At 48.5% G+C, this 25871-nt stretch overlaps 1 protein-coding gene across 1 annotated transcript in view; it reads right to left on the bottom strand.

Moving 5' to 3' along the window:
- The window catches only part of NOP53 (NOP53 ribosome biogenesis factor), a 259858-nt gene that overhangs the window by 134877 nt on the left and 99110 nt on the right, over nucleotides 1–25871 (bottom strand). Inside the window, exon 8 of the mRNA XM_069644371.1 lies at nucleotides 11528–11725. Coding sequence (XP_069500472.1) covers nucleotides 11528–11725 — 198 coding nt within the window. The remainder of the gene's footprint in view (nucleotides 1–11527; nucleotides 11726–25871) is intronic.

The raw sequence follows: 25871 nt of genomic DNA, 5'->3' as shown, positions 1-25871 counted from the left end.
AGAACAGTTACAGGTAAGTAACTTGTTCCTTCTCCAGCACGGGGTCTGGCATGGATTCACATGCTCATGAATAAAGAATACATAGCAGTACACACGCACAACCACGGGAGGTGGCAAGGCTCAACATTAAGCATCTCTTACCTCCTCACCATACTCGCCTTCAAGCGAACAGGTTGCTCAGCACTGCTTGTCCTACTCTGGACTCCTCTTAACTGGAATCCTGGTTGATGCAGTAGAATTTCGTGAAGGTGTGTGTCGACCTCCACGTAGCAGCCCTGCAGATGTCCAGCAGAGGCACACCAGACAAGAACGCTGTAGTTGCAGCGATCGCTCACGTCGAATGGGCTCTAGGACAGCCAGGCAACGGTGGGTTTGCCAACCAGTGACAATGGGTGATGCAGCCAGAGAGCCACCTGGAAATGGAAGCCTTGGAGAGGGCCTTCCCTTGGTTCACAGGGCCAAAGTTCATAAACAGCTGTGACGTCTTCCGAAAACTCTTCAAACGGTCAGCGCTCTAGCCACATCGAGCGAGTGCAAAGTCCTCTTAGCCGGCGACAAAGGCGACGGGAAGAAAACAGGCAACACCAAGGGCTCGTTGAGATGGCAGTCCGACAGCACCTTGGGCATGAAGGAGGGGTGCGTCCGTAGCACCACCCCCCTCTCGTGGAATGTCAAGTAAGGTGGTTTACAAGAGAGGACCTGAATCTCTCCCACTCGCCGTGCGGAGGTGATGACCACAAGAAACGCTGTTTTCCACGATAAAAACTTCAGCAGTGCTGAATGCATGGGCTAGAACGGGGGACCCATGAGCCTAGTCAGCACCACATTGAGCTCCCACGCCGGGGCTGGAGCCTTCCCCAGCGGGAACGGACAGAAGAGTCCTTTTATGAATTCCTTCACCCGGCAGTGTGACCATAACGACCGCCCCGGAGTTCTGGTGCAGCAGGAGATAGCCGCCAGATGAACCTTGATGGAAGCATTAGCCAACCCTACCTTGGCCAGCGACAGTAAATACGGCAGCACCTACAGGGCCGTAATCTGTAGAGGGTCGAGCTTCTGTACCCGGCACCAGACGGCGAACCTCTTCCACTTATGTCCATAGCATTTCAGTGTAGACGAAGCCCTGGCCTTGGCAAGCACTTCCTTCCAGTCCTGCCGGGAGATCGTATCCACCAAACTCTAGCGCTGCAGGAGCCAGGCCTGCAAGTTCAGTGACCCTGGGTCGTGGTGCAGAATCGCGCCTCCTTCCCTGGCGAGGTGGTCTGGGGGTGAGGGAGGGTGCTGACATGTCCAGAAGGTCTGGGTACCATATCTGCCTTGGCCACGCTAGTGCGACGAGGATCATCCTGCATCGGAACCGTCTAAATTGATTGATGAGTCGTAGAAGCAACGGTAACGGGGGAAATGCATAGAGGAACAGGCCGTCTCAGAGGTGAAATGCATCCCCCCATGCTCCCCGTCTGGGGAAACCTGCCGGCGAACCTCCGGCACTTGGTGATCATCACTGTTGCAAACAGATCTATCTGGGGAATGCCCCATCGTCGGAACAGCAGATCCATTTGGTCCTGCCAAAGCTCCCACTTGTGGCACTCTCTCTGCTGAGAGAGTCGGCCAGTGTTCTTCAATCCTGCCAGATAAAAAACGGGATGAGGAACAACTCTTGGGCGACAGCCCATCGCCATAGGCACTGCGCCTCCCTGGAGAGCGCTGGGGATCTGGCCCCCCCCCCTACTTCCAGATGTAAAACATTGTGGTGGTGTGTGAAAATCCGCACCACTTTGCCCATGAGGGATGGAAGGAAGGACTGAGGGCCCAAAACACAGCCCGTAGCTCCAGAACGTTGATGTGCAACGACTTCTCCGCTAGCCACAGGCCTCTTGCGTGGAGACGACCGGTGTGCGCACCCCATGCCCTCAGGGATGAATCCATCATGGCCATCTCCTGTGAGAGGGGGGGGGTCTGGAAATCTGCGCCAGTCATGTGCGGACACACACCCCACCACCGAATCACTCGACGGAAACTCTCATAGTAGATCTTGTCCTCGAAGCTTCCTGATAACTGGATACAACAGGCGTCTGGGAACTCCTGCAGTGGTTGCATCCACAGCCTGCACAGGTGCACAAGGTAAATGCACAACTACATCATGCCGAAAAGGGACTTGATGGACCTCACCCTTGCAATCTTCACGGTCAACAGCCATTGAACCTTGCCCAGAATGGCCGCTATTCTCTCCAACGGAGACGCTGGACACGACAGTGTTAAGCCGGGACCCCAGAAACAGCGCGTTCTGCGATGGCACCAAGCAGGACTTCGCAAAGTTTATAGAGAACCCCAGTTCCATGAGTAGCCGAACGGTGCCCGCCTTGTGATCGACAGCGGTCTCCCTCGACTTTGCTCAGATGAGCCTATCCTCCAGGTAGGGGATGTGAATCCCTTGCAGGTGCAGCCATGCCGCCACTGGTGCCAGGCATTTGGTGAAAACCCTTGGTGCCGACTTCAATCCGAAGGGAAGCTCCTTGAATTGGTAATGCTGCCCTTGGACCACGAAGCACAGAAACTTGGTGTCCCTTGTGGATGGGGATGTGGAAATAGGCATCCTCCAGGTCCAGCGCCGATAGGAAATCCCCTTCTTCCAGTTGTCCCAGCACGTGCTGAAGGGTGACCATCCGAAACTTCTGGGACCAGATGTACTTGTGAAGGTCTAATATGGGTCTCCAACCGCCCATCTTCTTTCTGAAGAGGAAGTACCGGGAGTACACTCCGGAGCCCCAGAGCCTTTTCGGGATACGTTTTATCACACCCTTCTTCAGCATGGCCTGTACTTCCAGCAGAGGTTGAGGGACGTGGTTTTCCTTCCTGGCCACAGGTGGAATGCACGGGCACTTTCGTTGAAATTCCAGAGTGGGCCCGTGGGCCAGGGAGTCCAGCACCCAACGGTCAGTGGAGATGGACTTCCACACTCTGATGAAGTTCGCCAGCCGGCCTCCCACCATGATGCGCGGGTGGGGGCCTGGCGTTGCGGCCGGTTCAATCCTGCTTCGCCATGAGCCCGCCACCTTGGAGATTTTGGCGACGACAACCTCCTCTGGACTTGCTGCAGCCCCTGTAGGCTTCCTGAGCCGAAGAGCGGGACGGTTGACGATAGGATAACGAGCCACCACCAAAACCTTTGGTGTATCCCTGGGACATACCTCCAGAGGCCCGAAAGGACGGGTGTCGCTGCTGGAGCATGCCCAACACTCCGGCGGTCTCGGCATCCGCCTTGATGGCCTGAAACGACTCATCCACTGTCTTGCCGAACAAGTCCCTGTCGAAGGGCATGTCCAACACCCTCGACTGTACATCCTGGCGGAAGCTAGTGGCCTTCAACCAACCCCGCTGACTAAGGCAAATGTTGTTGCCCACCTGATGGAAGCCCGTGTCGGCGATGTCCGTGGCCACCGGGTTGGCATGGTCCGACGCCACTTCGTCTTCTTGCAGAATCTCCAGTGCTTCCGCTCTCGTCATCGGGAAGGAAGTCCAGGAGGGGAGCAATCTAGAACCAGTTTTTTGTCGTAACGGGCAACGATGGCTAAGGCATTGGCCGCCTTGATCGGCGTCGCAGCCGATGAGATGACCAGACGCCCCATGGCGTCCAGCTTCTTTACCTCCCCTCTGGGGGGGGGGGGGGGGGGGGAGGTGGATGGAGAGGGGAGGATGACGTCGACGCTGAAGATCTAGAGGACTATTACTTTGCCGCCAAGTCCAGGGATGGTTGGGATCTGAGACATTTGGGTGCAGAGTCTGGCACCTTTTATTTCTTCATGAGGGACAGCCCCTCGTCCCAAATGTCGTCCAATAGATGGATAGAAAGTACAGTCTTCCTCTTGGCCTCCCAGCGCTGGTACAGGAAGCCTTCCTTCCCCTCGGGGGCTAGTTGAAAAATCTCAAAGGCCCTAGCGATCATGGCGTGGAAAGAGCCAATCTCGTCGGGTGGTGAGGCCCTGTGCACCGGCAGGTCCCCTCCGTCGTACCAGTCATTGCCGTATACGGTTCCGTATCGTCCCTCAGAGGAAGGGATGGTGGAGAAGGCTAGCTAGGAGGTAGATGATGGACTCCTTCTCTTGACGGGGGGGTGGTTCCCCAATGGTCCAGGTGCCGTGGGATCTCCCGCCCGCGACAGGGGCATCCTTGTCCAGACCTCTGAACACAAGGTGTGCAGTGCCTGTAGGATGTCTGCCGACCCGACCGCTGGTGGAGGTTGCTGTGGCGGTTGCAACGGCAGCGATTGCAGTGGCGTGGTGTCCTCTGGCTTCTCACTGCCCCACTGCTCCTTGTCGGTATCCCGCCGCTCTCCACATTTGCTTTGCCAGGGTCCTTCCCATAGGACCTGGCTTCGACAAATGTTTTGGTCCAGTACGGCCTTCAGACCAGAAAGCTCCTTCTCGTCGAAGATGTCCAAGCCCTGCAGGACTACCTGCCCCCCCACCCTCTTCTGGTCGTCCAGCGGGGACGGTCTAGGGGAGATGATCAGCATCGTCTTCACCGGTGTCTTCTCAATGGGTCGAAGAAACGATTCCCTCCGAGCAGGCAGGGAAACTCGTTTTAGGGGCGGCCTCCTGCGAGTCCGCATCCGCGGCCTTTGCTAGGGACGCCACCACTCCTTCCAGGTAGGACTTCACCCGGTGAACCTGGGCCTTCACGACATTGGGCGCGCTGGAGGCCTTCACTGTGGGGGGAGGGTCAGCGCCCCGCTCCCCCTTACTTTCTCCATCTGGGACTTCTCCAGAAGTTTACCCGGATGGTCCGACTTGCTCTTCTTCGCTGCCTGGAGCATTTGCTCGTGGTCGAGGATGCCGTTCCCGACCTTGCCGCCGAGGAGCCCGTCCCAGCGGCACTCGCAATGCTTTGCCTTACGTTGGGTCCCTGTCGCCAGAGCGCCCTCAATGGTCTTAGATGACTGCTCAGATTTCCTCTTGCTGGGTGAAGCTCACTGCCCAGGGATCTTCGTCTGGAGCAACCTGGAGAGCCGCTTGCGACGGTCCTTCATGGTGCAAGGCACCATAATTGCAGAACACAGGTCTCCTACACGTGAATTAGGTCGGAATGTAGGCAGTAAAGGCGCAGGGAGTGCCCATCGTCCAGGAAAAATGTTCCTTAGTCCACATCCAGGGCAGATCCTGAACGGAGGCGTCGAGTCTCCTTTATCTTCAGCCATGCCCACGCGGAGTAGGCCTCAAAGAACCTTCCGGAATCCTCCAAGAAGGGAACTCGATGATAAATTGCCCTTGCGGGGCATGGAAAGTTCCGAAAATCGCCCCCCCCCCTAGTCGGATGCGGATGATGCATCGATGGAGCTTGAGGCTTGATTGACCAAAAAAAAAGAACAAGAAAAAAAAAAAAAGCGCAAAAGGCAGTAAAAAGCCAGAGAGCTAATCACGAGGGCCCCCACCACTCGTAACGTGCGGTAAAAATCTGAAGATGGCTGCCAGAGGAGGGGCTTAGGTAGAGGGCAGTCATTGGCTGGGGGCAGTATGACCCAGAGACCAGTGATTGGTTGTTAGGAGAACGACAGTTCAGAAGTGAAAGATTTTTTCTTTACCGGAGGATTCCCAGCCTGACGATGGGGAATATTCATGAGCATGTGAATCCATGCCAGACCCCATGCTGGAGAAACATTTCCCTGACCATGCTATCCAGAGTCCGTTCCCCTTGGAGCGGTTCTGTGGGCACCTGGAGGCGTAATCTTGGCATTGGCCGTTCTCTAGAGTTGCAAACAAGCCGATCTCTGGGAAGCCCCATTCTGAGAAAACGTTGGAGACGATGTCTTCGTGTAGTCACCATTCGTACTCTACAGGCAGTGGGAAGTCTCTGCTGAGCACGTCTGACAGAAGATTAAGTTCCCCTGGAACATGTTGGGACAACAAACATCCTGTGTTTGAGAGCCCATATCCAAATGTTTTGGGAGGGCTTGGATAGCCCTGGAGAGTGTGTGCCCCCCCCCCTGTTTGTTTAGGTAGTACATGGCTGTGGTGCTGTCTGTCAAGATCAGGACAGTCTTCCCCTGTAACTGAGTATGAAAGGCTTTCAATGCTTTGACTACTGCCAATAGTTCCAACAAATTTATGTGGTTGGATGCTACTTGTGGGGACCACACGCCGTGTGTCTGCTGAAGCAGGTGACCTCCCCCACCCCTTGAGAGATGTGGTCGTGAGAGTGGCTTCTACTGCAGGGGTAGTGAAGGTTTTCCCCTTCAAGAAGTTTTCCCTCGACCACCACTGCAGAGAGAACGACGGCTGGCGAGACAACTACCAGAGCTTCCCACTGTTCGCTGGCCTGACACCACTGGCTGTTGATCCACTCTTGCACGGGATGCATGCGCAGACGCGCGCAATGCAGAACGCCATCATTCCTAACAGTCATATGGCCTTGCGTACTATCACTTCCCGACTGACTACATACGGAGGGATCTGAAACAGCATGTTTTGAAGGCTCTTGTTGGAGGGCAAGACAAGGCCATCTTTTGTCTGAAATAGAGCCCCTAGAAACTGACTTGACTGGGGTCTAGGCTGGATTTCTTCTCGTTGATGGGGAAGCTCAAACTGAATAAGAGGTCTATTGTCTTCTGAGTGTTCAACAGGCATGTCTCGTAGGATTCCCGTTATGAGCCAGTCGTCGAGATAAGGGTAAACCGGGACGGATAGTCTGCGCAGGTGTGCTGCCGCTACTGCCAGTACCTTTGTGAACACCCTTGGTTCGAGGCAATGCCGAAGGGGAGTACCTTTAACCGATAGAGCACAAGCACCATCATGAACATTCGGTATTTTCTGTGCGCTGGCAACATTGAAATATCAAAGTATGCATCTTTCATGTCCAGTGTAAAGTGACCACAACTTTGAGGTTTGACCAACTTGTTTGCTGGGCGCAAGTCTAGCACAGGACGCATGGGGAGATCCTTTTTTGGGTACAAGAAGTACACTGAATAAATACCCTTGTTAACCTGTAGAATAGGGACGGCTTCTATGGCGTCCTTTCCTAGAAGGGTCTGCACCTCTAGCAGTAGGGATTTGCAGGTGGTCCGGCATCTGGGCGATCTGAATTGGGGTGGTCGGGCAAATTCTATACAGTACCCGTGGGCGACCGTCCTGAATACCCACTGGTCTGTTATCCCCTCCCATGCAGTGAGGTAAGAGGTTATTCGCACCCCACCGAACGAGGTGGCATTGGAGGGGACCTAGATCCGAAGTTCATTTCTTACCAGAGGCCAGGGTGAGTCTGGGGTTGGAACCGCTGCCTCTACCTTATCAACCCAGAGGACAGCGGCGTGGGAAAGTGGTGGGGGTATTCGACCCTTGCCCGGAATTCCAATTGGTTCCTGCATTATACTGGTTCTGTGGAAAACGATATTGCCCACGAAAGGATCGGCAGCTGCCGCCTCCTCTCCAAGGAGAGGGTTTCTGGGTAATCTGTTGAAGGGATTTGAGTGTTTCAAGTTCTTTCTTGGCTGTTTTGAGTGCATCATTCACTGCCTTCCCACAGGTTGGTCTCTTCAACGGGTTTGTTAATTATTAATGCTTGGGTAGCTGGTTTGAAGCCGGAGTTCCTGAGCCATACAGGTCTCTTGAGCAAGGTACCTTGTGCCAGGGATCTATCCACTGTTTCGGAAGCGTCCAGAGTGTTTTTTAGCACATTCTGGTTCACCCGCTTGCCCTCGGAAACAACGGCGAGCAACTTGGTCCGTTTAGGCTCTGGCACTTCTTGCAGGCCCTCTTGCAGAAGGTTCCACTGGACGTTTGCATAGCTGGCCAATAGCATGGTGTTATTAGCTATACGGGTGGTAAACGCAGCAGTCGTTATTCTTTTTCCCAGTGCATAAAGTCTCTTGGATTCCTTATCGGGTGGTGCTTCTCCTGTAGACAGGGGAACACCAGCCCGTTTTCTAGTCGTGGTGACCACTAAAGAATCTGGAGCGGCATGACCCTTTATGTAGGCAGGGTCGGTTGGAGAAGGACGAAAACCGCTACTTCACCCTAGGGTTCACCGTCCTGGTTTGTGCCGATGTCAGGAAGGTGCCAACCTCCTCTTGATTGAGTTCAACAAGGGGATGGCCTGGCTGGCCGGAGGTTTTTCTTTGACTATATCCTCCAAGAAATCAGTCTGGTAAGGCCTCTTGAGTGGTGATCTGAAAGTGGTCAGCTGCCTTCAAGATGGCGTTGAACGCCATCTGGTCGTCCACTGGGGAGGCTTGCTGAGCCGGAGTGGAGAGGAGAGGGGGGAAATCTAAGCACAGGACATCAGGGTCTTGGGTGGGAGTAGGGGACACCCAGGGTAGAGCATCAACCGGACGGCTGGCCTCCCAAATTGCCATAAAACCCATCTGATCATCCACATTGTAGTTTTCCAGAAAGGTGCCATCTTCATCCTGATCATAAGTGTCCATAACATCCTCATCTGTGAGGACACAAGTAAACTTTTCATGTGGATCCTCCAAGGTCCTTTGAAACTTATACAGGTGTAGAAGGAAAGTCCTTGAGGTCTCTTGGGAGCAAGGGCCTCAGAATAAGACTCATTTTTCTAATCTGTCCATGCAGCCCCCAAATGTCTCCCTGGTCCACAAGGATGACCCAGAGGGGTCCAGGGGAAGAAAGGGTTCATCTTCCATGTGGCGTCGAGATGTTTCCCCCAATGTGCCTAACAAAGGCACGGGACTCTCAACATAGTCCTGGTGGAGTTCAGGGCGCTGTGGCGTGTTTTTCGACATGTCTCTCGGCCGTTCTTTGTGCTTTGCTGCCTCATTCGACTGCACCTTCAGTCGAACTGCCGAAGTAATCCTAGAGATGCTCTCGGCAATGGTTGGAGAATCCTGGAGGTACCGGCTGACCTGGAGGCTGAGCAGTGGATTACACCACCACCGGGACAACCGGAGGTGGAGCGGTGGGTTTCGATGCCACCGGATGAACCGGGGGTTAACCAGGGCTGAGAAACGGTACTTGCCGCCACCCGGGAGCACTTAGACGTACGTGTGTCTTTTGGTGTTAGAGACCTTCACTTTGGAATGCCCAGTCGCAGGCAGCGACTGCGCGGAAGGCTGCCGATCAGCATCCCGTCGAAGAACGATTCCATTGGCACGCTTAGACATAGCCGCCAAAGCAGACCCTTGGGTTCTGTGATTGGTGTTGTTATCATGTGCGCCCATGTCGCTGGGTGTTTTCCCCCCATAGCGTGATTCTCGTCAGGTCTAGTGGGGTCGGGGACGGCGTCGTAGACCGAAAGCGGTCCGCAGTTTGGTCAATGGCTTCCAATACAGAGGCCTGGTCATCGCTAATCCCCATCACTTTCGGCGGTTGCAACAGTGGGGGAAGAACATTCAGCCTGCGACATGCCGTAGGCCGCCTACCGCTTTAAGCGGCGCTCCTGAAGCGTCTTAGGGCGCATGAGTCTACAGGCCACGCAACTCGCTTCTTTGTGATCGAGGGGCAGACAACTGTTGCACCGAGTGTGTTAGTCTTTCCAAAGATATTTGGCCCTGCACAAGGGACAAAATCTAAAGAGCGTCTTTTCCATAGCCAAAGACAATTAATAAGATGACACAACCCAGGGGGCAGAGAGGGTGAAAGAGGAAAGGCCTACTTGTAAAGGATATGTCCACCCCGACCCCACTCTCCTTACTGTGTAGGACAGCCAGAAGGTCCGGCTACGTGGACGGCAGCACCGCTGGGATCAACAGGCGTAGAAAATCTGCAGCAGTCTTCAGCATTGTTTCACAGGATGCAACAGTCGAAGTGACTTAATGCGAATAACAACGAAGTCGATAATGACAATAACGCTATCTCTATGTAAGAGCTCCGCATTAGTGCGACCAGTAATCTGGGCAGAAAAAAACAATCTGAGGGACCTCAGCACGTAAGGGATTTTGGGTACACTACACGTCACGATAAAGATAGTGTTACAGACACGCCTATTCCGACATCCCCTTTCGGTCCTCGAAAGACTTGATGCAATACTCTGCGGTTACCACTGGATGTCGGACCATATGCACAGCATGTGATTCTAAGCAGATTAGCTAGCATCAAAATTGTAGTTCTCACAAGGTTAGCCAGAGAAAGTTAGAAGGGCAGCCCCAAGGGCAACCCAGCAACAATAGGCCCTTATTGCCAGAAAGTTGTGAAAGAGGACAACTTTTAAAAGGCATAATGTGTAGTCTTAAAAAAAAGTCACCCATGAAAAATAAATAAATAAATAAAAAAAAAAACAAAAGTGTAAAAGATTCTGCGAGTGTGGAAAAATGTTCCCGCACAGAGGTATATGGAAAAACAATCCACCAGTAAAAGCAAAAAAGTTCTGGCATTGACACAGGTCAGGAAGATTGATCATTATTATGAAAAACATACCCAACACTGGGGAGGCGAGGCAGGCAGGAAGGAGAGACACTCCAATGTGGGGAATGGCGTCTGCAATATTGGAGCTTTTACTCCACATGGAATGGAACATGCTCCAAGGGGTGAGAAAAGCAGGATTTGGGGGCAAAAAGCAGCCCAAGCACATAGGATACTGCAGATGACATCCACAGTTATATTCTTGAAGTGGATGCTCGAAATGTCGTCGATGCACATGGAGCGCTATTTAATTCACCATAGGCCCAGCTAGGCTTACATGCAATGCATGTGGCGATCTGGAGTGGACAATGCCTTGCGTTCAAAGAGGCTTGGCTTTGCTGCTGCAGGAGCTGATGGAGTTTCAGCTCTTTGATGAGGGGATATATGCTTGGAGGATAACTTAGTTCAAGGAGCAGCTCAGGTCATGCACCCTCAATGATAAAACCAGTGAATCACCCTTTGGAATTTGCATTGGAAATATCACAATTATAATCCAAGCCCCACACTGCTGCCAGAGAAGGAGGAGTTACGAGTCCCCCAAACATTTTGAAATGGGTTAACACTGAGCCCCCTTTCATCTTCAGCTAGCTCTGAAATCTAGCAAGGGAAAGGGAAGGAGGACAAAGCGATCCAATGTAAGCTACTTGAGGCTTAGCATAAAAATAAAAATCTGAGCATTTTGAGAACATAAGTATATGTGGCAGTGATTCAAGCCTGCACCCCTTCTGAGAGAATAAGGCCCACAGATCGGACTGCTTATTTCATCTCCGATACCCGAAGAGTATGAAGGACTGCAAACCACAGGACATAGATGTGCATTTGGGCAGGCTACGCCTTCAGGATGTGCAGCTTTAGCGGAAGACTGCTTCCATGTACGTATTTCTTTTACACTGGTTATGTGCCCTCTGCGCTCCCAGGTACTTGATGTGTGCGCATAGGGCTTTTGGGGGACTGGAGCCCCAGCAGTGTCCAGGCTCAAGGGCTAGGCTACAGCTAGCCCCAGCTCACTTAAAGCTCTATTGCTGGCAGAGGCATGCAAAAAGCAGATACTGAGGCAGACATGACTCTGCAAACAAACTATGAAACCATGGGACAGGGTTTGCGGAGGTAACGGTACACCATGAAACATCCAGATAACTAACAAATTATATCAATAAGCATTTCCCCCATACCAGAGCCTTCTCATGTTTCTCCCGCTTCCTCTGCCTCTCAGTTTTCTTCTCGCCAATGGCAGCCTTAGAGACTGGTGCCACTCCCATTCCTTCATCTTCAGCATCCTCATCGTGGGAGTTTTTGGGACCGGCTTTTGAATCTCCCTCCTCATCAGAATCCTCCAGCAAACCTTGACAAAGCTCCCGGAACACGCTTTCCTGCAGTGGACAAAAAGAAAGGTTTAGCAAGAAATAACAGATTAAGAAGACGGGACAAGCAGGATGGAGAAGGAAAACCAGTAAGAAAAAAGGGAATATTAGGTGGCAGAGAAAAAAAAAAGAATGGAAAGAACGGTCAGCAGTACAAGAGAGTTGGGTGGAAGGAGACCGGTAAACCACGGTGAAGGTGTGAGGACAGTTTTTCCGAAGTCCAACTAAGGGCTTCATAAAACCAAACATTTGAGGCAGTACATGAATCCACTCTTAGTAGAAGGCTGTACTACCTGAGAACATTTGGAAGCGTAGAGAGAGCAGGCAGGCTTATTTTAGGAGTGAGAGGGGGCTGTAGTGTGGTACAAAGAAATTGTAGCATACATATGGTCCAAAAAAACTCAACGTTTTGTAAACAAAGTGTTTACTTAAATACAAGAAAACAAGCTAAATCTTGGGTAAGTACTATATCAAATAAACAATCATAAATAAGGTATTACCCAAATTGACCTTTTACAATTGACCTTTTGTCTTAATTGACCTAATTATAGTGGACCCAATTTACCTTCAGCACAATTGATCTTTATATTATTTTAGTTCTTTTATAGATGTATTGGGTTGGTTTTGTAGTATAAATAATATAAGGGGATTGGGTGGGTGGTTGGGGGGGGGGGGGGTGGATTTGGTGGGAGTTGCTAGGAGTTTCCCCCCTGCATATGTCCTAATTGAACTTTTAAATTAAGCCAATTCTCCCGAGCTCAATTCTCCCGAGGTCAATTGCGAAAAGGTAAATTAGTATACATCCATAAAAACCAACTCAATTCCTAAGTAGTAAGTCAAATTGAGTCAAACCTAAGGTTATACATTCAGGATATTAATACACTATTCTTGGGGAATAAGACCAGGTTAGATATACTTTTAGAATACAATCAGTATTTCAAGGGTAGTGGACCCTGTCAGTCCTGCAATGACACAGTTGGCTCATCTTAGGAGGGAGTAATGGGAGCTGTAGAGTAGTAAACATTATCAGTGTGTACATGGGCCAAAGAAAACACTTCCTCACAAAATTATATTAAAATATATTTGTAGTTTTTATAATGTGCTACTGCCACACATGCCTCAAAGCGCACGAAAGACAAAACAGGGCATACATAAATTACAAATGGAGGGAAAGCAGAGGAAATTGGTCTAATCTGATCAGATCTGTGAGAAGGGCAGCACAGTGTTGGTCAAAATTGAACAAGTGAGTTTTGAGCCTTTTCTTGAACTCGTGAATGGAGCTGGACTGCTGCTAGGGAGAATTCTCAAACATTTGCTAATTCCCTCCACCTTAGAGAACCCCAGCAACTTTGCTAGATTTTGAGGACTTGATTTTTTTTTAACCTGGAGAGAGTATGAGCCTTTCCCCCAACCACCCACTCTCTCATGTATTTGTGTGAATTTTATCTGTGTCTTTTTGGTGATGGAGTCTAACAAACTCCATAGTAATCATATTTTTTAATTGTGTCCCACAGCACCTTCAGTGCAGTGACACAGGGAAGTCTTTTAGATTTCCCAAGGTTTAAATACCTTCGCTGGGACAAACTACTGTTTCCCAGAGCGGTAGAGTGAAATGAACTACTTAGCATTGGACTTGCTAGACACAGAGTTTATATGCAGTACCCTTTGAGACCACTACACACAACTATGACTACAGGTGTAAGCAAAACCAACCTTTAGTCTAAGTCTGTACTACACCGTTTTTGGTAGCGGAGCTGAGCAGCAGTCATCGCAAGAGGGAATGTGAGCTGTAAGGATGTTACACAGAGGTCTACAATCACAAGTATTCAAATAAACTCTTACACTCAAGGTTTCTTGGTTTAACACTTAGTAAGGAGGCTATCTATATCACACAAAAATATACTTCAGTACTTTACACGGTCTGTGTCTGAGGCATTTAAACTACTTTGAAGTAGGAGCAAAAAGGCAAAGGATAACGAAAAGAACAGTTACTCTTTAGATAGTTATGTTAGGTTAAAGGTAGTTGTATAGCGCACCGTCACAAACGGAATTGGTCCCCAGGTGCTCTGGAGGATCTGTGAACAGGAAGGGAAGGGTAGGGTTAGTCGGAAAGAGGGGAGAAGGAGAGTGGGAGAAGTGGTGTGCTGTTGGCAGCTTCAGCTCGGTATACACCGAGTGCTAGGCTTTGGTGCTAGTATCGGATTGGGCGAGGCCTCGAGTGTTGTAGGTGAAGTTTATGTGTTGTTGATGCAGTGTGGTAAAGTGTGTGCAGATTGCTGGGAGGGAGATGGTTGTGTGGTTTTGTGTGGGTTTAAGTATGCAGAAGATTGAGGGTTGGGTTAGTGGAGTCTGTATCCTGATTCAGGTACTTATGGTTCCGTTAGAGTTGTATACCTATGGGTTGGGTTGTTGCTGGTTCCTCGTGGGCCGACTCGCCTTGGTGGTGTTGCGCTGATCCAACTGTATCCTATTGAGTATAGTTTGGATTGGTCGGTGCGTCTGAACCTAATCTTCAGTTGTGGGGCTGAGTAGGTAATATCTATTCTCAGGTTATCTAGTGTGACCCTGGTTGGGTAAGACTTTGAATGATTCAGGGTCGGAGTCGTGTTGATGTGGTGTCCTAGTGGATCCGTCTTGGTGAGCTTGTGTATTCAGTCGTTAGTGTCCTTCTGTCCTGACTGGTTCTTTGGTTTCCATGTGGTGAACTTCCTTGGGACTATTGTTTAGTTGTAGTTTGAGTGGTGGGGCATTGCGTTTCCTGCTGTGTGTTGGTGAATAGTGTGTAGTGATGAAACATTGTTTCTCACCCACTGGATTGGGGCTCATGGTGCAGTGCTTCCTTTCCCTCTCTATTTAGTCCTTGGGTCTGTTGGGGAATATAATGGTTAAGGTCATGTTCCTCTTGATGATTTGTCCTTTTTTTTTTTTATTAGTTTGCTTTGTTTACTGTCTTTGATCGCATTGTGGCTGTCTCCCGTTTGGGCGCTTCATATGTTGTGGGATATTTACCTTGGCTTTTCCCCATTGAATGATCGGTGTGTATTGCGGTCGCTCTACGTTCATTGATGTTTTAGTTATGTCAGTGCCCCTGTGACCGGTCTTATCAGATATGACGGGAAGAACCAGGTTTTGAGTAATTTCCAGAATAGGTGGTTTCTTGTGTTCCGTATGTACTTTGGAAGGTCGTTCCAGGTTTTCGGGGCTTGGTGAGAGAAGGAGGATCTTCCAAGTTTTCTTTTTTGTAGGGCTTCGGTTCCAGGCAGATGTCCATGCTTGATCTGAGCTTTCTTGTTGGTTGATGTAGGCGTAGTTTGTCTCTTAGGAACTCAGCGCCTTTGTTGTGTACTGCTCTGTGCGTAATGCACATTATTTGAATTTTATTCGTTGTTTTATTGGTAGCCAATGTAGTGTTTTCAGCGCTGGTGCGGTGTGTTCTCTTCGGGGTAGTTTCAGAAGTAAGTTGGCTGCTGCATTTTGAATGAGTTGTAGATTTTTTTAGGAGTCGTTCAGGCATGCCTAGGTATAGGTTATTGGCGTAGTCTACTTTGGACATGACGAGGGCGATGATGGTGGTTGTATTGTTGGCGAACAATAGGAACGGTAAGATTCTCTTTGCTGCTCGCAGGAGGAAGAAGCATTTCTTGAGGAGAGCGTTTACTTGTGGCTCTAGCATGAGATTATTGGCCATCAGAACCCCTAGGTTTTTTTACAATCAGCAAGGGTGCTGGGGTTGTCCTGAGTTCCCTTGGCCAAGGGATGAATTGGTTTTCTCTTCCATTTTTGTGACAATCATTATTTCAGTTTTGCCTGGGTTGATTTTTGAGGGAGTTGGAGTTCATCCAGAAGAATACATCACAGGGGCAGTTTTCTAGCATGGAGTTTCTTTCCAGGTTGTCTTGTATTTTGAAGATTATTTGTGTATCGTCTGCGTAGTTGTAGCAGGTGAGGCCGTGGCTTTCGATGATTCTGATAAGTAGATACAGGTAGATGTTTAATAGTAGCGGGGAGAAGGATGATCCTTGTGGTACTCCACAGGTGGAATCTCTCGGGCTAGATTTGAAGGGTTTCATCCATACGGTTTCCATTCTGTTTGTTAGGAAAGATTTGATCCATAGTAGGGCGGTGTCTGTTATTCCAAGTCCTTCTAATCTCGTTATGAGGGTGTCGTGGTCGACTGTCAAATGCTGCCCAAGGGCTAGGAGTATCAAGGCAGTGCTGTTGTCCGAGTCTGCTTTGAATTTTAGATCGTCCCATATTGAGAGTAGAGCCGATTCCTTTCCTCTCAGTGGTCTGAAGCCAACGTGTGCCTGGTCTAGTAGGCCGTGCTCTTCTATAAACTCTTGGGTTGTTTTGTATATGTATGTTTCGAGCAGCTTGGCTGTGTACGGGATGTTGGAGATAGGTCTGCAGTTGTTAAGATCCTCTACGTTTCCTGCTGTATCCGAGTAATGGCTCACAGATATGCAAGTTTTGAAAGCTTGTGGAACTTTCCCAGTTGTGATGGAATGGTTGAGGACGTTCCTGTGATATTCCATGTGCGTTCCTTGTTTAAGAATCGATTTGTATATGTCTGGTGGGCAGTGGTCTTCGGGGGACCCTGAGTTATTGCTTTCATTCACCAGCTTGACAAATGTCTCCACTGATATTTCTGGAAAGCTTTGTAGTTTGTTTGGGTGCTCCTCCTGGGTGTAGATGGGGGTTGTGGTCAGATCAGACGGTCTGCTTGTATGGTTTGTTGGATATTGGTGATTTTGTTTTTTACCTGCTCTGCAGAGTTTCGTGGACGGAGTTGGTGTGTGTGTGTGTTACATCCCGGAGGGTTTTTGATTTCATTTATGATTTAGAAGAGCTCTTTTTGTGCATTTGGTGCTTCGAAGATTCGGTTGTCGTAGTGTTTCCCCTTTGCTTTTTGCATGCCCGATTGTGTTGTAGCAATTTCAGTTTGTTTGCTGCGTCGTTTGTTTTCTCCAATCAAGTTCTAGTCTTCGGTTTTTTCTTTTCATGGTGCTAAGTAGTGGGGAGAACCATCTTGCCATTGACCGTTTATTAGAAGAAGCGGAGGGTTTTTCTTTGGCGATGTTGTCTATAGTAGTTAAAATCCAGGAATGCAGCAGGGTTACCTTTTTGTCCAGGTCATCTTCCATGAATGTTGGGTGTGGTTTGTTTAGCTCAAGGAGTTAATTCAGGTTGGAGCTTTTGATGGTTCTCCAATTTCTTTTCATGGTGTTCGCTGTTTTGTCCGGTTGACTGTTAGAGTGGTCATTTTGATTACGAAGGGGATGAGGTGGTCTCTCCAGGGTATTTGAATTGGGGGTGCCGTGGTGAGGAGTAGTTTGTTCGTGAAGATTGCGTCAAGTGTATGCCCTGCCGAGTGGGTTGCTCCTTTAACTAGTGGTTGTACATTCATTGCTGCTTTTGGCTGTTTAGCGATTTTTGTATGTCGTGGTTTATCCTTCAAACCAGATATTGAAGTCTGCGAGGACTATCAGGTGATTGTGTTTGATGGCTAGGACAGTGATTGCTTCTGGGAAGGAGCCTACGAAGGTTGCATTATAGGTTGGTGGTCTATGTATTGGTATGAATTTCAGGTTTGTTTTGGGGCTTACTGCTAGATGTAGGATTAGGGATTCGCATTTATCGATGTTTAGTGGGTCTTCCAGTTTGATATCCAGGTGCTCCTTGTGAATGATTGCCAGCCCTCCTCCTCTTTTGGTTTTTCTGTTTGATTGGACGCATTTGAAGTATTCAGGCAAGCAGTTGTTGAGGGTGATCTTGTAGTTGTCGTCTAGCCAAGTTTCTGTTACAAATAGGATGTCGATCCCTTCGTCGCAGAGCAGATCGTCTATCTAGGTGGCATGTTTGGACATTGACCTTGCATTGATGAGGATCCAGTGGATCTTTCTGGTGTGGTTTTGCTTGTTGGTCGTTCCTTGTTTTGGTTTGTGGTTGCGGTGCATCGTTATTGGCTTTGATTGGGGGTGGGTAAGGATCAGCGAAGGCTGCATCTTCATTGTAGGAGGGCGTATGAGGATCAGCGGAAGCTGCATCTTCATTGAAGCGGTCTGCTAGATTGAAAGTTTGGCTGTTCAATGGTGTTGCTTCTCCATTTGTGCTGGTTAGGTGAAGATCCATGAAGGCTTCTTTCTTGAATTGGTCAGTTAGGTTCATGTTTGGGTTGTTGGTTAAAAGATCTGCGTAGTCGTTATGTCCGGTATGGCGCGGGTGTTGAGGGTGTCCTGTTCCTGTGATGTATGGGGTCAGACTCTAGCCACTTTCTTCTTCGGTGTTCTCGCCTTTTTCCTGGTTATCTCGGGATGTTCTTTGTGTGTCTTGATGTCTGTCATTGGGGTGTTGTGGGGTTGTTGCGAGGTATGGTGTGAGATATAGGGAATTTTTCCTTTGGAATTTTGTTCTGGTCGTTTTGGTTTTTGGCGTTGCGTTTCCTCCATTTGCAGTTGTTGCTTCGGTGGTAGGTTGGATTTGTGTGCCTGTGTTCAGTGCTGCCTTGTGCCCTTTCTGGGCGTCCCTTTCTGGTCCGGGGCATTTTGGTGCTCAGTGCGGAGGTGCTGGTTGAGTGGTTGGCTGCTGTGTCTTATGATGGGAGTGCTGGTATTTCTTGTGTTGGTGGGCTTGGGTGCTTTTTGTGCCGTCTGTTCTTCGGGTGGGTTAGTTTGTGTATCCTCAGAGCGCTGTCCGGTGGGGTTTTGGTGCTGGGCGTACTGTTGTCAGGGGTGTAGCTCAAAGTTCAGTTCGGGCTCACCAGAGGAGCTGATTCAATGCAATAGGTTAGGCCAAAATCAATGGGCTAAAGTCTTGTATAGGATAAAGCAATTCTGGTAGTTAAACGGAAAAGTCTTTGCCAAAGTTCTCAGAGGTCTACAATCACAGGTGTTCAAATAAACTCTTACACTCAAGGTTTTTTGGTTAAACACTTATTAATTTATTCAACAGTCAGTTATAAAACATTCACTAGAAGGAGGCAGTTACATATCACACAAATATACTTCAGTACTATACTCATTAAGTTTCTGAGCCATTCAGAATACTTTGAAGGAGGAGCAAAAATGAATAGGTTCAGAACATACAAGAATTACAAGTTTCTTAGAGTGCAGATATTTTGAGTTCAGCAGAAGAGTCAAGTCAATTCAATAGGCTAGGCCAAAGTCAATGGGCTAAAGTCTTGGATAGGATAAAAACGGTTCTGGTAAGTAAACGGTAAAAGTCTCGGTAGAAGTTCTCAGAAGTAGTTTGTAACGAGAAGAATCATATGTTGGGTCACAAGCTGACTAGGCCTGCAAGTTGCCAACGTTCCAAACACTTTCGGAGTGAGGTAAATTCTCTCGGTCGGCTTTTCACAGTACCTTACAATGAAGAAAAAGATGCAGCTGAAGACTTCTGTTCCTGGCAGTTACTACAAATCTCGCTGTTCCTGAGCCTCAGTCGTGGGGACAAGAGGGAGGACATCGGGGGACTTCTGCAATGCACTGGGACTGGTCAAAGCTGGCACTTGGCAAATCTTCAATTCCGTTAGCTGCAGTCAAGCACACAAACTGGTGTCCCTCTCCCTGGTTTATTCGGTTTCCTGCAGCACTCTGAGGAAAATATAACCAGCTCCGAGAAGGGTATCCAGGTGGCTTACGGGTTCATTGGTCCCACCAAATCAAAAGGGAGAAGTCGTCCTTGCAGGGCTTCTCCATCGAGGTGAACTTGGCGATTCGGACCTGTAGCAGGACTTCACCGGGCAAACCAACGGTCCAGGAGTTGCAGCAGCCGTCCTCTTCCCAGCTCGTCTTCGGTTCTTTCGTTCCAGTGGTCGACACTGCCTTCCAAGCCAAGAGATTCACCTTTTATCCAGTTTCCTCCCATTCATTCCAGCCTAGCTGCTACTCACCCAGCAGGGTGGCTGTCCTTGCCGGACAAATATTTGTGGTATCATGTTTGCTCTAATAATCTTTCTCTTTTTACTTGCTCTTAACCAAGTCTGAATGCCAACAGTAATACATTAGTGTCAACAGCACCCTAGTAATTGAAGTCACCTGAGGGTGTAGATCTCTGCTGTATGCCATCCCAAATGGGAATTTACTGATTCTGAACTAATGGATGGTTTAATTTTGAAGTAGATTTGTGTGGTGTTTAACAGTGCTCCCTTCTGAAGAAGGCTTATATTAACTGACTGGTAACTAAATTAATAATTGATTTATCAAGAAACCCTGTGTGCGTCTGCTTGAATACTGGTCACTGTGAACCTCTGTCTAACTCCCCCTACAGCTCACATTGACACCTCTTGAGATAAGCCTGGCTACTCATCCACACTACCAACCTGTGTAGTACAGACTTATACCAAAGGTTGGGTTATTACTGCAAGGTGGTCAGGGTTGTTGTAGTGCACCCTAAGGGTACTGCATACAATTGTGCCCAACACTTGTGACAGGCGGGGAGGATACATTGTAGAGGTGTTACACTAAGATTTTGTTAGCTTTTGTTCAACTAAACCATCACAAGGCTAAGCTGCCAAATATGGATAACTTTAGTCAGGAAGCTCTGGTCATTTTGACAGTAGAACAACTGAAAGAAATGTGTAAGGCCAGGGGTCTCCCTGTTAAAGGAAAGAAAAATGAACTTATTACAAGATTGTTGAATCATCAAAGTCTAGGGAGTATGCCTGTTACACCTACTAACCTAGGAACTGTGGATAATAACAGAGGATGATAATTCAGAGTCAAACTCTAATGTCATAGAAGAGTCAGAAGAGGAGTCATGAGGAGAGCCCCTCTTGTCCTCAACCAGCCCTTCCACCTCAACCTTTAGCCACTGGGACCCTACCTGGTCCAGTCCAGAGTGTGCATCTCTTGAGAGAATGAGACTTGAGTTAGAGTTCAAAAGATTGCAAATCCAAGCTGAAGCCAAACATCAAGACATCAGGTTTAAGGAATTGGAAATGCAGCATGCTCTTGAGATGAAGAAATCGTCTGTTGGAAATGTTTCTATCCCAGAGTCCTTCAGGTCTTCCAGTTCAAAGAGACCATGCATGCCTAAAGAAGCAGTGATGTACGATTCTAAACTTCATATTTTGGATTGGTTGGATGCTTTTGAGTCATGAGATTCAGGGTTACATAGGGAATCGGCCGATTCCCTGGCTTCCGTCTAGGCTCCCCCAGGTTGCAACTGATGCTGTAATGGGGTTGGGGGAACTTGAAAGACAGGAGTATGAAAGTGTAAAGCTAGCTTTGGTAGCTATATTTGGGAAAACTCCTTCCCAGTACCTTAAGAGGTTTAGGACCCTCAACAAGACTGATGGTACCCCTTGGGCTACCTGGGTGTGTGAATGTTTGCATAATTTGGATGGTTGGGTTAAGTGTTACAGAACAACTACTTTTGAAGGTATGAGAAGTCTATATTTGTTGGAATCTATTTTTGATGCCTGCTCTCCTGAGCTGAGAGAGCATTTGGCCGACTCAAAAGAGTCAGCCAAGAAGCTGGCAAAAGCTGCTGGATTGCCAACAAGGCTTCTCACAAGGAATCCGGGGCCACTCACAAAAAGCATGAGGGGAAACAGCACAAGAAAGATGACGAAGAGAATTCTAAAACCTCCCATCCAAAAGAGAGCGACAAACATAAGAAGGGGAAACCAGGAAAGTCTAGTGAGACCTCTGGTGCCAAACCAGAGGCAGGTCAGCAGAAATCCCCATTCCAGAAAACATTTGGTAAATAGTATGCTTGTGGGTCCACTGACCAGGTGAAAGGGGATCCCAGATGCAAGGGTAAACCTTAGGGGTCCACACTGCCTCCTAAGCCTTCATCCCTGACGGTGAAGTACATATGGCAAGTGCAAACTTTCATCTATTGGCTGAAGACCCCATTGGGATCTCCGACAGTGCTTCTTCAGTGTCCCTGGGTCTGTGGGAACAACATAATTTAGATGTGTATAACTCTATACCAGATAACACAAAATAATACTAGGACAGTACTTGTAAATGGCCAGATGACCCCTGCCATTAGACACAATGGGGCCAGCATCACAGTTGTGGAGCATTAGGCAGAGTTTGTACGGAGTACCCTTTGGGACCACTACACACAATGAGTACATGTGTAAGCAAAACCAACCTTTGGTACAAGTCTGTACTACAGTTTTTGGTAGCGGAGCTGAGCAGCCAGGCTCATCTCCAGAGGGAATGCGGGCGGTAATGATGTTACACAGAGGTCTACAATCACAAGTGTTCAAATAAACTCTTACACTCAAGGTTTCTTGGTTAAACACTTATTAATTTATTCAACAGTCAGTTATAAAACATTCACTGGAAGGAGGCAGTTAAATGTCACACAAATATACTTCAGTACTATACTCAATATGTTTGAGGCATTCAGACTACTTTGAAGGAGGCGCAAAAAGAAATAGGTTCAGAACATAAAAGAATTACAAGTTTCTTAGAGTGCAGATATTTTGAGTTCACCAGAAGAGTCAAGTCAATTCAATAGGCTAGGCCAAAGTCAATGGGCTAAAGTCTTGGAAAGGATAAAAACGGTTCTGGTAAAGTCTCGGTAGAAGTTCTCAGAAGTAGTTTGTAACGAGAAGAATTATATGTTGGGTCACAAGCCGATTAGGCCTGCTAGTTGCGAAAGTTTCAAGCACTTTCACCGCGAAAAGTAAGTGCTCTCAGTCTCGTTTCACAGTACCTTACAAATGAAGAAAAAGATGCAGCTCAAGACTTCTGTTCCTGGCAGTTCCTGCAGATCTCGCTGTTCCTGAGCCTCAGTAGTGGGGACAAGAGGGAGGACGTCGGGGGAACTCCTGCACTGCATTGGGACTGGTCAAAAAGCTGGCACTGGCAAATCTTGAAATCCGTTATCTGTAGTAAAGCACATAAACGGGTGTCCCTCTCCCTGGTTATTCGGTTTCCTGCAGCACTCTGAGGAAAATACAACCAGCTCTGAGAATGGTATCCAGGTGGCTTAGTGTAGAGTTGATTGGTCCCACCAACTCAAAAGGGAGAAGTCGTCCTTGCAGGGCTTCTCCGTCGAGATGAACTTAGCGATTTGGACCTGCAGCAAGACTTCACCAGGCAAACTAACGGTCCAGGAGTTGCAGCAGCCGTCCTCTTTAAGCTCGTCTTTGGTTCTTTCATTCCAGTGGTCAACTGCCTTCCAAGCCAAGAGACTCGCCTTTTATTCAGTTCTCCCATTCATTCCAGCCTAGCTTTCACTCACCCAGCAGGGTGGCTGTCCTTGCCGGACAGTCAGCCAGCCAATTAAATCGTTGTAAAACCACTGCCACCAGCCATTTCGATAGGAAAGGGTAGCATTTGACTGTTACATGAGTATCTAGACACATGGGATACTAGGTAACCCCCTCCAGCACTCTATAGTAAGATAGGGTGTGCTGGGTCTAGGAATTTGAAAAGACTAGTAAAGTCAATTTCACTTTACTTTCTCTGGGAAACAGTAGTTTATCCCAGAGAAGGTATTTAAACCTTGGGAAAGCCTGGAAGGCTTCCCTGTGCCACTGCACTGAGGGTGCTGTGTGACACACATGAAAATTATGCCTATTGATCGGTCTAAAACTCCATAACCAAAGGAAACACAAGAGTGAAACACATTTCAAAACACACGAGTGGGAAAAAAAGTCACTCTCCAGAGAATTCTCCCTAACATGGATGAAACCTTTTCAAACCTGAAAATGTTGCTAAGGCACCCAAAGGCCCCACTAAGCTTGCTGGAGGCCCTCTCCAGATGGTTCCAATACTACCAGCTCTAATCCAGTGCAACAATAGGACTAAGAATACCGGTCAGTGTTCATAGTGAGGTGCCTGGTAGAGCCCTGTTGGGGAATGACAAAGGCTTTTGGAGTTGTATCAAGCACCCCCAGGTCTCCCAGCAAAAGGAAGCACAACCAAACTAAGAAGGCCAGAGAGCTCACCTTGGATGACTCTCCGTGGGTTTTTACAGAAGAACCTATAACACCCAATCCACAGGAAGAACAAACATCTACTTCCAGGAAGAAAGAGACAAAGGGTTAACCCAAGGTCTCAGGAAATAAGAAGGGTAGCACTCCTGTGCACAAAACCAGGACATCCGAGAGGACAGTCCCCAGTCACACCTGCGACTCCTACACCGAGAGGATGGTGAGTCAGCTACTGATGAAACAGAGCTGGAAGAAGACCTTCCTCCTGTTGGAGATCTGAATCCTAAAGACCATCCTGAGCAGCAGGGCACACTTCAGCAGAGGTCAAAGAGTGTCCTACTCTTGAAGGTCTTTGCCAACAGGCAGCTTCCGATCTGGAAGGGCAAGAGCCAGGGAAGCACAGACTATACTGGGATGATGGCCTCTTATACAGTGAACCTATTGAGTCTACTCCAGGGGACTACAGAAGACTTGTAGTGCCTCAAGAAGTAAGACCTCAGTTCCTACAGCTAGCCCATGAGATCACTTTAGCTTTAAGAAGACCAAGTAAAGGATTTCTCTGTATTTCTACTGGCCCAAGATGGGCTCTGATGTAGATAAATTCTGTAGGAGCTGTCACACTTGTCAGACATCTGGCAAGAGTGGAGCCAACAATGTGGCACCTTTAGTGCCTCTCCCAGTGGTGGGAGTCCCTTTTGAGACGGTGGGAACCGACATTGTTGGTCCCCTAGACCCTCCAACATCTTCAGGCAACCGATTTATATTGGTTGTGGTAGACCATGCTACCAGGTATCCTGAAGCAATACCTATGAGGACTGTCACAGCACAGGCCGTGGCTAAGGCCTTACTTGATATTTTTACCAGAGTAGGTTTTCCTAAGGAGGTGATCTCTGGTAGGGGGACCAATTTTATGTCCCACTACATGCAAGCCATGGGGAAAAACTGTGGAGTAACCTACAGGTTCTCAACAGCATACCATCCCCCAGACCAATGGGTTGGTAGAGAGGTTTAACATAACTATGAAGAGCATGCTAGGTGCTTTAGAAGAACCCCTTATAAGAAAGTGGGACCTTCTACTCCCATGCCTTCTCTTTGCTTATAGAGAAGTCCCTCAAGAAGGGGTTGGATTCAGTCCCTTTGAGCTGCTCTTTGGTCATCCAGTTAGAGGTCAATTGGCCCTAATCAAGGAGGGGTTGGAGAGTGCTCCTTCCCACAAGCCAGTGAGAGTCACTGACTATGTGTTAGGTCTCCTAAGGAGATGACACACATGATGACAGAGGCTTCTGATAACTTGAAAGCAGGTCAGGCTCTGGTGAAGCATTGTCATGACCAGAAGGCCAACATCGTTGAGTTTACTCAAGACCAGCTAGTTCAGGACAGATGGATTGGACCCTTCAAGTTTGTGGGAAAACTGGAGGTCAATTACTTGGGGGACTTAGGCAATCCAGAGTCTTTCACACCAACCGCCTAAAGGCCTATGTCTCTAGACCAGAACGGGGAGCTCTGCTCTTAGCATCTGCTCACGAGGGGGAGAGTGAACCTCTGCCTGATCTCCTCAGAGGACAACCTTTAGATGGGAAGATAGGAGGCAATCTCTCTTCTGATCCGACACTGGAACAGCAGGTAGAGTGCACATCTCTGTTAAATCAGTTTGCCTCCCTGTTTTCACTGACACCAGGCTTGACCCCCTTGGGGCCAGCAGGAGATTCTCACTGGTGACTGTTTACCTGTTAAAAGCAGGGGTTACAAGATGTCAGACCATGTAATAACCGACATAAAGGAAGGGGTCAAGAAGATGCTGGATCTTGGGTTAATGGAACCCTCCACCAGTCCATGGGCTAACCCAGTAGTGCTAGTACCCAAGGCAGGATCCAAGGAGTCTTTACCTAGGACAGATGAGCTGGTGGATAAACTTGGTTTAGCCAAGTACCTCAGTACATGTGACCCAACATCAGGCTATTGGCAAATAGCTCTGACAGACCATGCCAAGGAGAAAACTGCATTCTCATCCCCAGGAGGCCTCTACCAGTTTAAGGTTATGCCTTTTAGACAAAAAAATGCCCCTGCTACATTCCAAAGGATGGTTAATCATGTTCTGTGAAATTGACTATTTACATTTGTAACTTTCTAGACCCAGCACACACTAGGGAATAACTTGCAGGAAGAGCCGCCCACAGCCAAGGCCAGCATACGGCCCTGGTTGGCACAGGAGCCCCTGCCTTTAACATCAGCTATGTTTGTTAACGTAATCCACAG

The sequence above is a fragment of the Ambystoma mexicanum genome, chromosome 2p (genome assembly GCF_040938575.1).
Source record: "Ambystoma mexicanum isolate Mex_15411 chromosome 2p, UKY_AmexF1_1, whole genome shotgun sequence".
NCBI lineage: Eukaryota > Metazoa > Chordata > Amphibia > Caudata > Ambystomatidae > Ambystoma > Ambystoma mexicanum.
Note: the sequence above shows the minus strand (reverse complement) of the source record. Positions and strands in the feature narration are given on the sequence as shown.